Here is a 15,320-nt window from a genome sequence, read left to right on the forward strand (position 1 = left end):
GCGCCCGCGCGGTGTCCTGGCATCGGCCTCACAGAACTCATTGCGCATGCGCCAGCTACACAAATATTACGTTGTGATGAGCAGTGAATAAATTAGAATTGGGGCGGTGCTGGACTCCAAAGTAATGGGTGCGGCTGGGCTCCAACTGCCGGAGGGACGTCCCCTTGGGCTCCTTATTGAGGTACTTTGTTTATTAATAAAACCAATTTTACAGACCAAATAATAGACACAGGGCAGTATTACTAGTATATTTTAATGTAAATTGTGGAGACTAATGTGGTGAAGTTATTAGCTCAGCAAGTATAATCCAGGCGACAGTGTCCCTTTAATAAATATATTAAAAAACCACGTACAATGCATGAGGGGGAGACCTTCATGTCTCCAAAGCTTCTGCATCTCTAAAGCACTCATCCCAGATGTTCGCTCTGTTTCTCTTTGCTTCTATCTAAATCTTAGTGTCTTTAGTCACTTACCTGCTGAGAAAGGCATGAAGGCTGGCTTGTTGCGGAACTGCCCATCCTCATCCAAGAAATGCCCGGGGTTGAATACTTCCGGAGTCTCCCACTGAGATGGGTCGGTCATGACGGATGAGAGGAAGGGAATCACGGTCGCTCCCTGATAATAGCAAAGGACATGTGTTATATAAATGTATCGTGGTTGTGAGGATTGTAGAGTAGATGAATTCCATATCTATTATACTATACAAAGTTAAATTCAATCTGAATTTCAGGAAAAATTCGATTTGCACCAATTCCGAATTTCCTCACGCTTCGTGGTAACGAATCGCATTTTTTCCTAAAATGGCTGCTGCACGTGTTAGGACATGGAGCAAGGAACTCTGGTAATGAGGGATCACCCACAATGCCATGCATGCAGCCAATCAGCCTTGTGATGTCACAGCCCAATAAATAGCCTCAGCAAACTTGGATTCAGCCAGTGTACTTAGTGCAGGGAGAGGCGTCAGCAGGCGCTAGGGACAGTGCTAGAAATCATTCCACAGTATTTATGTAGAACAGGGTTCAGTTGGGGAGGTGACAGTCTGGGTATATAGGAACAATCCTATTACACCTTGCTGCACTGACTGCGGATCCACATTGCCCTTATACAGCTCTGTAATTCCAGCAAACTGTTCTTATTATTGGGGTGCAAGTGCTGTGTGATACCGCCATTAACAGGGGTTATTACAAGGAAATATTTCTACGTCTTATTTGCCCTTGTGCGGTGCAGTTATATGTTCTAAAGCACTTTTTGGCTTGTATTAGTGAGGAAAAAAGGGCTTATTAGCCATTGTGTGGTGAAGTGAAAAAATTGCAGCCCTTTTTGGCGTGTATTAGATAATATTATTTGCTATTCAGCGGTGCAGTTATATGTTCTAAAGCCTATTGTGGCCAGTGGTGTTGCGAGGGGGGTGCAGCGGGTGCGGGCCGCATCGGGTGACACCAGACTGATGGCAGCGGCGGCAGGGCACAGGGAGATGAGCGCTTCCATTGTGGAAGCACTCATTTATCTCCATAGTCATCTGTATTGCCATCCTCAGGACAGCGATACAGATAGATGCTGCTGCAGGGCAGGGGAGGGAGAGGCATGTTCCTGGCATATGATGGGGGGGCTCTTGTTACTGGCACATGATGGGGGTGCTGAGCCTTTTATTTCTGGCACATGATCGGTGGTGCTCTTATTACTGGTACATGATGGGGGGAGCTCTTTTTACCGGCACATGATGGAGGGGTGGTCTTGTTACTGACACATGATTGGGGGCATCTATGGGGGCACATTTTACTGGCACATTATTGGGGGCACTTCTTACTGGCACATTATTGGGGGCACTATAGAGGCATCTACTGAGGCCACAAAGAAGGGGCATTTTATATGGGGGGCTCTGTACAGTAGCATTTTATACTGGTGTAAGAGTCAGCCCCTAGAATACTGTTTTTCACAGATATCTGCAATATTGGGCTACATAGACTGTAATGACTTATTTCAGCCACTAGAGGCCACTGTGGCTCTGAGAAAGAGGAAGCTGAACTGTTTCTGAGATACACAAGAGGTAGGAGGAGCCAAAAATTCCCAGGGTTTGAGTCCTGGCTAGAGATGGGAGGGCCCTGAGAGCTGTGAGAGGATGGTTGCCATGTTAGGAGCCAAGTTAAGGCTAGTGATGGGACATGGACCCTGACTGATGGAGTCATGAGAAGCTGGCTGTGCTGGAGACAGGCCAAGATAGACTCTGAACTGAAGGGCTGAAGCTGTGACCCAGAGAAAGAGGACTGTACCATATGTTCCAGAGGAGTGGGACCATGTGTCAGAGACCAGTACAAGCTGGATCCTTCCTGCCAGAGCTGAAGAAGATCTGCATCTGCTGTAACCAGAGAGAGAAAGACAGACAAGCCAGCGACCGGACCTGGAGCCAGACTGCTTCCTTATTGGATCAAGGAGAATCTGCAGAACTGTGAGCGGCACCGGTGCTTATCTGTGATAGGTTATAGAGTCAGGGACTTAGTCAGTGCGCTGTAAAAGCGTCCTCTGGGTAGCAGGGCTAGATAGGAGTATATCACCTGAGTGTAGCCTGGACTCTGATGTGTTTGCTGTAGAATGCATTTATTCTAGCTCTTGTTCAAGTATTCTGTGTAAACCTGTTTATACTGTTAATCCGATTTTCCGGCAGTTACATCTTGTTCTTTAATAAAGCCGGTTTATCTTCAATCTCCTTGTCTGCTGTACTGTACTTGAATCCTGCTTTGCGGTCTCTCCCTCCTCTGACCGCTACACTGGGATACATTATGGTGGGTACTATGGGGAAGGGGGGAGAGGAGGCACATTATGGGGGCACTATGGGGACATTAGCTCAACTGGGGACATTACAAGGGGGTATTTTTTGCACTGTCACATTATAAGGAGAATTATTTCTACTGGGGGGGGGCATTATGGTGGGCTTTATTACTCCCCCATGGTATGAGCCCCCTAGTAGCAGCACCAGCCTCTCCCTGCTCTACTATCCCTCTATCCCTTATTATGAAATCTTTCTTATTAGGATAAAACACAACATCAGCTCCACCGAGCCCCCCAGCCGAAGTGGTGAAGTGGTGTCTGAGATCCCCAATGGCCAAGTAATTGTAAGTTTTCATATGAAATATGTTTGTTATACACATATAGCCTACACTGTGCCACACAATATACAGTATACCTCTACACTGTGCCACACAATATACATTATACCTCTACACTGTGTAGTCTATTCTATAAGCACCATTGTTTTGTGGCGGCGGACAGAAAATAATCTGGAAGTGCCTCTTCCGAGACCAGGCTCTGGATCCGCCACTGCCCGGTAAGCGATCTGACTGTTAGGACTGTTAGCACCCCCTCCCCATGGGCGATCTGTCTGCTAGCACATCCAACCCCCCCCCCCCGTAGGTGATCTGTCTGCTTAGCCGTCCGCCCACTTCAGCAGAACACGATGACCACACGAAGATGCGGTCACCAGAAGAAATTCAACAGCATTTGGTGTCTCGGTCAGCCAGCCAGCGAAAGTAGGGTGCACCTGACCAAGGGTAGCTGCTGCCAACAGGGGGGAAAGGGGGTTCTGGGGCTCTAAGCTTTGGGGGGTCTGCTGAGCTAACAGATGTCCCCCTACGGCAGTAGCACCCCCATAGCCCCCATTTATGGCAAAAAAATTATTGCTTCGGGAATGAGGGGGGCTTGGGGGGGGGGTAACACCATTATCTACCACACCAGGTGACACCAGCCCTAGCAACGCCACTGTTTGTGGCGTGTATAAGTGGCCAAAAAAGGGCTTATTTTTGTGGCAGCAGGAGTCCCAGTAAGAGGCCTGAGCTCCTGGTGTCATCTAGCGGTCGTGTATTGACCAGCAACCCAGCGGTTCTTGAATAGTTGACTCGGTCATCCGCTTTGTCCCAAGTGACATAAGACACCCCCAGCTAAGAGTCGGTGGGTTTTTCAGACACACCCCTTAGTTGGCATGGCCCAGGAGCAAGCCCTGTGCCCTCACCTGTCCTCAACCTGCCACTGTCCTGTTCTGCTTTTCTGTTCCCTCAGTCAGACAAGTATTATATGCTGTGGGCTCAGCTCCACTATACAGTGAGGACGAGCTACTAGAGGACAGTCAGCAGCTACTGGCCAGCCAAGATGTGGAGGAGAAATCTGCCGCCTCCTCCGCTAGGCGGGCAAGTAGTGATGAGGAGAGTGGCGTGGGAGCTGGTGTTACGAGCAGTCAGGCTCCTGACCCAGAGACTATTGAGGAGGACATCAGTGAGGTGCAGACACTACTCAATGATGATGATGAAGCTGATCGCACTTGGGAGCTGGGTGAATTAGGGGCTTTATCATTGGAAGAAGTGGGTGGCAGCTTGCCCGTGAGGCAGCAGCGGAGCCAGCAAGTCGTTAGCATGGCCAAGAGTCAGCAGGGTGGCAGCAGTGGGAGGTCGGGAGCCAAACGTGCCTGGAGTAGACCACCCGTTTCGCAGGAGCCTACCAGGAGCCTACCTGCCCAGAAAGTAGTGGTGCAGGGGTTTACGGAAGCAGCGGTGGTAGCATTCAGTCAGTCCGGAGTGTTGGGGGTAAAATCACCTACTGTCAGACGTAATGGGGAGGGGATAACACCAGAACACACACAGAAGGAAATAGACCAGAGTCTTGGCCTCAAAGCTAAGGAAGAGGGATGGTGACCTCCTAGGAATCCCTAGACCTCTCCCTGACTCCTGCCAGTATGAGTAGACCCTGAAGGTGTAAAAACTCATACACCATAACCTAAGCCCTGGAGACCCTTGAAGCCCTAGGCACGGTGGCAGAATGAGACTACTGGTTCCTTCCCCGATGAAGGAACCAGCGACTCCATGAGACCTAAACTACAAAACACATAAGCGAACAACAAAATGCACTTATCGTAAAGAAGTATGGAGGAGCAGGAGCAGCACACTAGCTCAACCAACACCAAGCAGGAAATATCAGCCGCATGGTAAGCAGTGTGGGTCAGAACTAGTGATGAGCGGCATAGGCAATATTTGAATTTGTGATATTTTGCGAATTTTTTGCCGAATATTCACCATAAATTTTGAGAATTCGTGATCTCCAGTCATTATTCACATGATTGCGGAAATCGGCAATGTAATATATTCTCGATAAAAATTTGCGTTTAGAAGATTCACGATCAACATTAAGGGGTAGGCAACTTTCCTATTGGTTGCTAAGGATGTCGCTAAGTGCCGATATTCACGATAAATTCATGATAAATTCGCATTTAGAATATTCACAACCAACACTATTCGCAAATACAAATATATAGCACTATATTCTAAATATCGCAAATTCTTGAAGTGGCGATATTCACAATTAAAATTCACGATTCAAATTTTCCGAATTTTGGGGTGCCCGTGACACGGAACCTAACCCGAACATTTTAGTAAAAGTCTGGCTTCGGGTTCGGTGTTCGTAGTTTTCTTGGCGCTTTTTGAAAGGCTGCAAAGCAGCCAATCAACAAGCGTCATACAAGCGGTACTTGCCCCAAGAGGCCTTCACAGCCATGCCTACTATTGGCATGGCGGTGATTGGCCAGTGCAGCATGTGACCCAGCCTCTATTTAAGCTGGAGTCACGTAGCGCCGCACGTCAATCTGCTCTGATCAGTGTAGGGAGAGGTTGCAGCTGCGACTGTTAGGGCGAGATTAGGCAGTGATTAACTCCTCCAAAAGACTTAAGTCAGTGATCGATCTACAGCTGTGGATCATTGAACTGCTGCTATTCAATTGCTCACTGTTTTTAGGCTACCCAGAGCGTTTTTCATTCACTTTTTTCTGGGGTGATCGGCGGCCATTTTGTGTCTTGTGGTGCGCCAGCACAAGCTGCCACCAAGTACATTTAACTATAAATAGTGTGGTTATTTTTTGGCTATATCCTACATCAGGGGCAAGCTGTCACCAAGTGCATTTAACCATCAATAGTCTGGTTATTTTTTGGTTATATACTACATCAGGGTCAAGCTGTAACCAAGTGCATTTAACCATCAATTGTGTGGTTATTTTTTGGCTATATCCTACATATGGGGCAAGCTGTCACCAAGTGCATTTAACCATCAATAGTGTGGTTATTTTATGGCTAAATCCTACATATGGGGCAATCTGTCACCAAGTGCATTTAACCATCAATAGTGTGGTTATTTTTTGACTATATCCTACATCAGGGTCAAGCTGTCACCAAGTGCATTTAACCATCAATAGTGTGATTATTTTTTGGCTATATCCTACATCAGGGTCAAGCTGTCACCAAGTGCATTTAACCATCAATAGTGTGGTTATTTTTTGGCTATATCCTACATATGGGGCAAGCTGTCACCAAGTGCATTTAACCATCAATAGTGTGGTTATTTTATGGCTAAATCCTACATATGGGGCAAGGTATCACCAAGTGCATTTAACCATCAATAGTGTGGTTATTTTTTTTACTATATCCTACATCAGGGTCAAGCTGTCACCAAGTGCATTTAACCATCAATAGTGTGGTTATTTTTTGGCTATATCCTACATCAGGGGCAAGCTGTCACCAAGTGCATTTAACCATCAATAGTGTGGTTATTTTTTGGCTATATCCTACATCAGGGTCAAGCTGTCACCAAGTGCATGTAACCATCAATAGTGTGGTTATTTTTTGGCTGTATCCTACATCAGGGTCAAGCTGTCACCAAGTGCATTTAACCATCAATAGTGTGGTTATTTTTTTGCTATATCCTACATCAGGTTCAAGCTGTCACCAAGTGCATTTAACCATCAATAGTGTGGTTATTTTTTGGCTATATCCTACATATGGGGCAAGCTGTCACCAAGTGCATTTAACCATCAATAGTGTGGTTATTTTATGGCTAAATCCTACATATGGGGCAAGGTATCACCAAGTGCATTTAACCATCAATAGTGTGGTTATTTTTTTTCCTATATCCTACATCAGGGTCAAGCTGTCACCAAGTGCATTTAACCATCAATAGTGTGGTTATTTTTTGGCTATATCCTACATCAGGGACAAGCTGTCACCAAGTGCATTTAACCATCAATAGTGTGGTTATTTTTTGGATATATCCTACATCAGGGTCAAGCTGTCACCAAGTGCATGTAACCATCAATAGTGTGGTTATTTTTTGGCTGTATCCTACATCAGGGTCAAGCTGTCACCAAGTGCATTTAACCATCAATAGTGTGGTTATTTTTTGGCTATATCCTACATCAGGGGCTTGGCTGTGCTTGCTATTTTATTGAGGGGTGAAATACAATTGCCAAAATAGCAGTACCCTAAATCTGGTGTTTCAGCTGTGGCCAGCCAATTGTAATACTGTCTGCTGTCTGGCAAAGGATATATTTTTGTTCAGGGTTGAAATAAAATTCCCAACTTAGCAATTTCCTAAATTAGTGGTTTCTGCTGTATCAGGCCAACTTTAAATCTATTCATTAAAAGGGTATATTAGATTCAAGGTGCTGATAGGGTCATTCTCAATAACTTCACACACACGCTACTGTGCAATTCCAAGTCTAATTCTGTCTGTAAACGTATACCGGTCACCCAGCACCTAAATACTAGGCCTCAAATTTATATTCAGCTAAATCTGTGGTTATTGCTGTGGCTGGGCAAGTTATTTAGTGTCCGTCAAAGCACAGTTTTGTTCTGGGTTGAAATACAATTCCCAATTTAGCAATTCTATAAATTAGTGGTTTCTGCTGTATCAGGCCTACTTTAAATCTATTCCTAAAATGGTATATTAGATTCAAGGTGCAGATAGGGTCATTCTCAATAACTTCACACACACGCTACTGTGCAATTCCAAGTCTATTTCTGTCCGTAAACGTATCCCTGTCATCCAGCGCCTAAATACTAGGCCTACAATTTATATCAGGCTAAATCTGTCGTTACTGCTGTGCCTGTATTAGTGTAATACGGTACCTAAATAGATAGCCAGATAGTGTTAGGTGTCTATAAAAAAATGCCTGAATTTGATTTCAATACATTGGGCCAAATAATATTTTTGTTATTGTGGTGAACGGTAACAATGAGGAAAACATCTAGTAAGGGAAGCGGACATGGTTGTGGTGGTGTTAGTGGACCCTCTGGTGCTGGGAGAGGACGTGGCCGTTCTGCCACAGCCACACGTCCTAGTGTACCAACTACCTCAGGTCCCAGTAGCCGCCATAATTTACAGCGATATTTGGTGGGGGCCCAATGCTGTTCTAAGGATGGTAAGGCCTGAGCAGGAACAGGCATTAGTCAATTGGGTGACGGACAGTGGATCCAGCACGTTCACATTATCTCCCACCCAGTCTTCTGCAGAAAGCGCACAGATGGCGCCTGAAAACCAAGCCCATCAGTCTGTCACATCACCCCCATGCATACCAGGGAAACTGTCTGAGCCTTAAGTTATGCAGCAGTCTCTTATGCTGTTTGAAGACTCCGCTGGCAGGGTTTCCTAAGGGCATCCACCTAGCCCTTCCCCAGCGGTGGAAGACATAGAATGCACTGACGCACAACCACTTATGTTTCCTGATGATGAGGACATGGAAATACCACCTCAGCACGTCTCTGATGATGACGAAACACAGGTGCCAACTGCTGCGTCTTTCTGCAGTGTGCAGACTGAACAGGAGGTCAGGGAGGAATACTGGGTGGAAGACGATGCAGGGGACGATGAGGTCCTAGACCCCACATGGAATGAAGGTCGTGCCACTGACTTTCACAGTTCAGAGGAAGAGGCAGTGGTGAGACCGAGCCAACAGCGTAGCAAAAGAGGGAGCAGTGGGCAAAAGCAGAACACCCGCCGCCAAGAGACTCCGCCTGCTACTGACCGCCGCCATCTGGGACCGAGCACCCCAAAGGCAGCTTCAAAGAGTTCCCTGGCATGGCACTTCTTCAAACAATGTGCTGACGACAAGACCCGAGTGGTTTGCACGCTGTGCCATCAGTGCCTGAAGCGAGGCATGACGTTCTGAACCTTAGCACAACCTGCATGACCAGGCACCTGCATGCAAAGCATGAACTGCAGTGGAGTAAACACCTTTAAAAACAAGGAACTCACTCAGGCTCCCCCTGTTACCTCTTCTGCTGCTGCCGCCTCGGCCTCTTCTGCTGCTGCCGCCTCGGCCTCTTCCTCCGCCTCTGGAGGACCGTTGGCACCTGCCACCCAGCAAACAGGGGATGTACCACCAACACCACCACCACCTCCATCACCAAGCATCTCAACCATTTCGCACGGCAGCGTTCAGCTCTCCATCTCACAAACATTTGAGAGAAAGCGTAAATTCCCACCTAGCCACCCTCGATCCCTGGCCCTGAATGCCAGCATTTCTAAACTACTGGCCTATGAAATGCTGTCATTTAGGCTGGTGGACACAGACAGCTTCAAACAGCTCATGTCGCTTGCTGTCCCACAGTATGTTGTTCCCAGCAGGCACTACTTCTCCAAGAGAGCCGTGCCTTTCCTGCACAACCAAGTATCCGATAAAATCAAGTGTGCAATGCGCAACGCCATCTGTAGCAAGGTCCACCTAACCACAGATACGTGGACCAGTAAGCATGGCCAGGGACGCTATATCTCCCTAACTGCACACTGGGTAAATGTAGTGGCGGCTGGGCCCCAGGCGGAGAGCTATTTGGCGCACGTCCTTCCGCCGCCAAGGATCGCGGGGCAACATTCTTTGCCTCCTGTTGCCACCTCCTCCTTCTCGGCTTCCTCCTTCTCTTCTTCCACCTGCTCATCCAGTCAGCCACACACCTTCACCACCAACTTCAGCACAGCCCAGGGTAAACGTCAGCAGGCCATTCTGAAACTCATATGTTTGGGGGACAGGCCCCACACCGCACAGGAGTTGTGGCGGGGTATAGAACAACAGACCGACGAGTGGTTGCTGCCGGTGAGCCTCAAGCCCGGCCTGGTGGTGTGCGATAATGGGCGAAATCTCATTGCAGCTCTGGGAATAGCCGGTTTGACGCACATCCCTTGCCTGGCGCATGTGCTGAATTTGGTGATGCAGAAGTTCATTCACTACTACCCCGACATGTCAGAGCTGCTGCATAAAGTGCGGGCCATCTGTTCGCGCTTCCGGCGTTCACATCCTGCCGCTGCTCGCCTGTCTGCGCTACAGCTTAACTTCGGCCTTCCCGCTCACCGCCTCATATGCGACGTGCCCACCAGGTGGAACTCCACCTTGCACATGCTGGACAGACTGTGCGAGCAGCAGCAGGCCATAGTGGAGTTTTAGCTGCAGCACGCACGGGTCAGTCGCACTGCGGAACAGCACCACTTCACCACCAATGACTGGGCCTCCATGCGAGACCTGTGTGGCCTGTTGCGCTGTTTCGAGTACTCCACCAACATGGCCAGTGGCGATGACGCCGTTATCAGCATTACAATACCACTTCTATGTCTCCTTGAGAAAACACTTAGGGCGATGATGAAAGAGGAGGTGGCCCAGGAGGAGGAGGAGGAGGAAGAGGGGTCATTTTTAGCACTTTCAGGCCAGTCTCTTCGAAGTGACTCAGAGGGAGGTTTTTTGCAAAAGCAGAAGCCAGGTACAAATGTGGCCAGCCAGGGCCCACTACTGGAAGATGAGGAGGACGAGGAGGAGGCGGAGGAGGATGAAGCATGGTCACAGCGGGGTGGCACCCAACGCAGCTCGGGCCCATCACTGGTGCGTGGCTGGGGGGAAACGCAGGACGATGATGATACGCCTCCCACAGAGGACAGCTTGTCCTAATCTCTGGGCAGCCTGGCACACATAAGCGACTACATGCTGCAGTGCCTGCGCAACGACAGCAGAGGTGCCCACATTTTAACGTGTGCGGACTACTGGGTTGCCACCGTGCTGGATCCACGGTACAAAGACAATGTGCCCACCTTACTTCCTGCACTGGAGCGTGATAGGAAGATGCGCGAGTACAAGCGCACGTTGGTAGACGCGCTACTGAGAGCAATCCCAATTGTCACAGGGGAACAAGTGCAAGCCCAAGGCCAAGGCAGAGGAGGAGCAAGAGGTCGCCAAGGCAGCTGTGTCACGGCCAGCTCCTCTGAGGGCAGGGTTAGCATGGCAGAGATGTGGAAAAGTTTTGTCAACACGCCACAGCTAACTGCACCACCACCTGATACGCAACGTGTTAGCAGGAGGCAACATTTCACTAACATGGTGGAACAGTACGTGTGCACACCCCCCACGTACTGACTGATGGTTCGGCCCATTCAACTTCTGGGTCTCTAAATTGTCCACGTGGCCAGAGCTAGCCTTTTATGCCTTGGAGGTGCTGGCCTGCCCGGCGGCCAGCGTTTTGTCTGAACGTGTATTCAGCACGGCAGGGGGCATCATTACAGACAAACGCAGCCGCCTGTCTACAGCCAATGTGGACAAGCTGACGTTCATAAAAATGAACCAGGCATGGATCCCACAGGACCTGTCCATCCCTTGTGCAGATTAGACATTAACTACCTCTCCTTAACCATATATTATTGTACTCCAGGGCACTTCCTCATTTAATCCTATTTTTATTTTCATTTTACCATTATATTGCGGGGCAACCCAAAGTTGAATGAACCTCTCCTCTGTCTGGGTGCCGGGGCCTAAATATATGACAATGGACTGTTCCAATGTTGGGTGACGTGAAGCCTGATTCTCTGCTATGACATGAAGACTGTTTCTCTGCTATGACATGAAGCCAGATTCTCTGTTACGGGACCTCTCTCCTCTGCCTGGGTCCCTGGGCCTAAATATTTGACAATGGACTGTTCCAGTGGTGGGTGACGTGTAGCCAGATTCTCTGCTATGGGACCTCTCTCCAATTGATATTGGTTAATTTTTATTTATTTTATTTTTATTTTTATTCCTTTCCCTATCCACATTTGTTTGCAGGGGATTAACCTACATGTTGCTGCCTTTTGCAGCCCTCTAGCCCTTTCCTGGGCTGTTTTACAGCCTTTTTAGTGCCGAAAAGTTCGGGTCCCCATTGACTTAAATGGGGTTCGGTTTCGGGACGAAGTTCGGGACGGGTTCGGAACCCGAACCCGAACATTTCCGGGAAGTTCGGCCGAACTTCTCGAACCCGAACATCCAGGTGTTCGCTCAACGACAACACTGCAAGGTGAGAATCAAAGAGACTGTCAGATACCCTCACGTGCAGCCAATCTCTCAGAATATTTTCACCTCTGTTATAGAAACATAGAATGTGTCGGCAGATAAGAACCATTTGGCCCATCTAGTCTGTCCAATATACTGAATACTATGGATAGCCCCTGGCCCCATCTTATATGAAGGATGGCCTTATGCCTATCCCATGCATGCTTAAACTCCTTCACTGTATTTGCAGCTACCACTTCTGCAGGAAGGCTATTCCATGCATCCACTACTCTCTCAGTAAAGTAATACTTCCTGATATTACTTTTAAACCTTTGCCCCTCTAATTTTAAACTATGTCCTCTTGTAGCAGTTTTTCTTCTTTTAAATCTTCTCTCCTCTTTTTCCTTGTTGATTCCCTTTATGTATTTAGCAGTTTCTCTCATATCCCCTCTGTCTCGTCTTTCTTCCAAGCTATACATGTTAAGGTCCTCTAATCTTTCCTGGTAAGTTTTATCCTGCAATCCATGTACCAGTTTAGTACCTCTTCTCTGAACTCTCTCCAAAGAATCAATATCCTTCTGGAGATATGGTCTCCAGTACTGAGCACAATACTCCAGATGAGGTCTCACTAGTGCTCTGTAGAGTGGCATGAGCACCTCCCTCTGTCTTCTGGTAATGCCTCTCCCTATACACCCCAGCATTCTGCTAGCATTTCCTGCTGCTCTACGACATGGTCTGCCTACCTTTAAGTCTTCTGAAATAATGACCCCTAAATCCCTTTCCTCAGATACTGAGGTTAGGACTGTATCACTGATTGTATATTCTGCTCTTGGGTTTTTACGCCCCAGGTGCATTATCTTGCACTTATCAACATTAAATTTTAGTTGCCAGATTTTTGACCATTCCTCTAGTTTTCCTAAATCCTTTTCCATTTGGTGTATCCCTCCAGGAACATCAACCCTGTTACAAATCTTTGTGTCATCAGCAAAAAGACACACCTTACCACTGAAGCCTTCTGCAATTTTGCTGATAAAGATATTAAACAATATGGGTCCCAGAACAGATCCCTGAGGTACCCCACTGGTAACAATACCATGGTCTGAATATACTCCATTGACTACAACCCTCTGCTGTCTGTCCCTCAGCCACTGGGAGGGACGTGACACCTACTCGGCAGTATGGCAGCTTTTTGTTAAGCTGCCAGAAGAGGTCAACATGGCCATTTGTAGAATCTGTGGGCATTAGATAAAGCGTGGCAAGGGTGCCAATGTTGGCACCTCGACCCTACGTCAACATATGCAGCGTCACCATAAATTGGCCTGGGAGAACCTTGGCTCCAATGTGGTGGTCCAGCCTGCTGCAGCCACCACTGCATCACCCAATGGCATGCACCCGATTTAAGGCAGTCAAGGCTCCACCACCTTAGCTGAAGGGAGCTGTCTGTCCTTCCCATCATCTGCTGGTCCTGATGCTCCTGCTCCTCCTCGTCAGTCATATGCTCAGCAATCGATCAACGAAGCAATTGCCAAGAGACAGCAGTATGCGTGCATTAATCCAACAGTGCAGATGCTGAATGTGCTCCAAGCCAAGTTGCTGGTGCTGCAGTCCCTCCCTTTCCAAGTGGTGGACTCTGCACCTTTCAGAGAACTGATGGCTTGTGCCGAGCTGAGGCGGAGAGTCCCAAGCCGTCATTTCTTTGCCAAAAAGGCAGTACCAGCCCTGCACATGTATGTAGAACAGAAGGTGGCCCAGTCCTTGAGCTTGTCATTGTCTGCCAAAGTGCACAGCAGTGCCGATGTGTGGAGCTATAACTACGGTTAGGGACAATACATGTGCTTTATGGCCCACTGGGTGAATGTGGTTCCTGCACAGCCACAACATCAACTTGGCCAGGTTATGCCACTTCTACCTCCACGTTCTCACGCTGTTGGTCCAGAGACAATGTCCACCTCTGCCTCCTCATCCTCCAACATGTCTTTAGCCTCCACTGCAGGGACAAGTCACAGTGCGCCTCCTGCATACCAAATGTGCAGAGCTCGGCGGTGTCACGCTGTTTCTGCACCTAGTTTGCCTTGGTGAACGGAGTCACACAGGGGAGGAACTGCTCCGTGTGATGCATCAGGAAATCAAATCCTGGCTTTCTCCCAGAAAACTTAAAATCAGAACCATAGTGACCGACAATGGGAAGAACATGGTGTCGGCGCTGCGTCAAGGAAGGCTGAGCCATGTGCCCTGCAAGGCACACGTGTTCAATCTGGTTGTAAAGCGGTTCCTGAAGTCTTCCACCCATCTCCAAGACATCCTAAAAATGGTCAGGAAACTTTGCATGCACTTCAGCCACTTGTACACCGCAAAGCACACCCTCTGTGCAGCGCAGAACGTCATCCCCCAAAATAGGCTGATATGCAACATTTCCACCCATTGGAATTCCACCCTCCATATGTTGGACTGACTATACGAACAGAAAAAGGCCATCAACGATTTCTTGATGATGCAAGCAGGTAGGAGTACTCCCCTGTGTAACTTCGATGTCAGCCAGTGGCAGCTTATGTGTGACACCTGCCTTTTGCTCAGGCCCTTTGAGAATGCCATGTTATTTTTCAGTCACCAGGAGTACAGGATAAACAACGTCATTCCATTGCTTCATGTCCTGGAACAGATGCTGGTAACAATGGCTGGTCAGGGGACAGGAGACGAGATCTCACGGCCACATGAGCCCTGTGGGGGATGAACTGTAAGAGGAGGAGTAGGGGGAGGAGGACACTGGAGCACAGGCTATGTGTAGAGAAATGGGTGGTTTTTCTAATCAGCTGACAGGACAAGAAGATCAGGAGCAGCCAGAGGAGCTACAGGGTGATGAGGAAGATAAGACAGAGGACCCAGACACACAGTGGCAGTATGCAGTGGAGATGGAGGCAGTGAGTCCCTCCAAGTCACTTGCACAAATGGCCCGATGCATGCTCACTTGCTTGCGTAGTGAAAGCCGTCACCATTCGGCACCATTCGGCAGAGGGATGATTTCTGGCTCTCCACCTTGTTGGACCCTCGCTACCGGTTAATAATGGGGGCCTTTTTTTACACCCACTGAGAGGGAGGACAAACTGAACTGCTACAGATAAATCCTATGTAGTCAGTTGGCCGCTGCCTATCTGCACCATCGTCCATCTTCTCGAAGGTGGGACCAGGGGGGAACTCTGTGCTCACGTTCAACTGCCATGGCTGCTGGGGAGGGGTA

At 48.3% G+C, this 15,320-nt stretch overlaps 1 protein-coding gene across 1 annotated transcript in view; it reads right to left on the reverse strand.

The window, feature by feature from the left end:
* LOC122938623 (cytochrome P450 2F2-like) overlaps nt 1-15,320 on the reverse strand; it is a 201,258-nt gene that overhangs the window by 55,794 nt on the left and 130,144 nt on the right. Inside the window, exon 8 of the mRNA XM_044294272.1 lies at nt 474-615. Coding sequence (XP_044150207.1) covers nt 474-615 — 142 coding nt within the window. The remainder of the gene's footprint in view (nt 1-473; nt 616-15,320) is intronic.

This window comes from Bufo gargarizans, chromosome 5 (genome assembly GCF_014858855.1).
Source record: "Bufo gargarizans isolate SCDJY-AF-19 chromosome 5, ASM1485885v1, whole genome shotgun sequence".
Taxonomy (NCBI): Eukaryota; Metazoa; Chordata; class Amphibia; order Anura; family Bufonidae; genus Bufo; species Bufo gargarizans.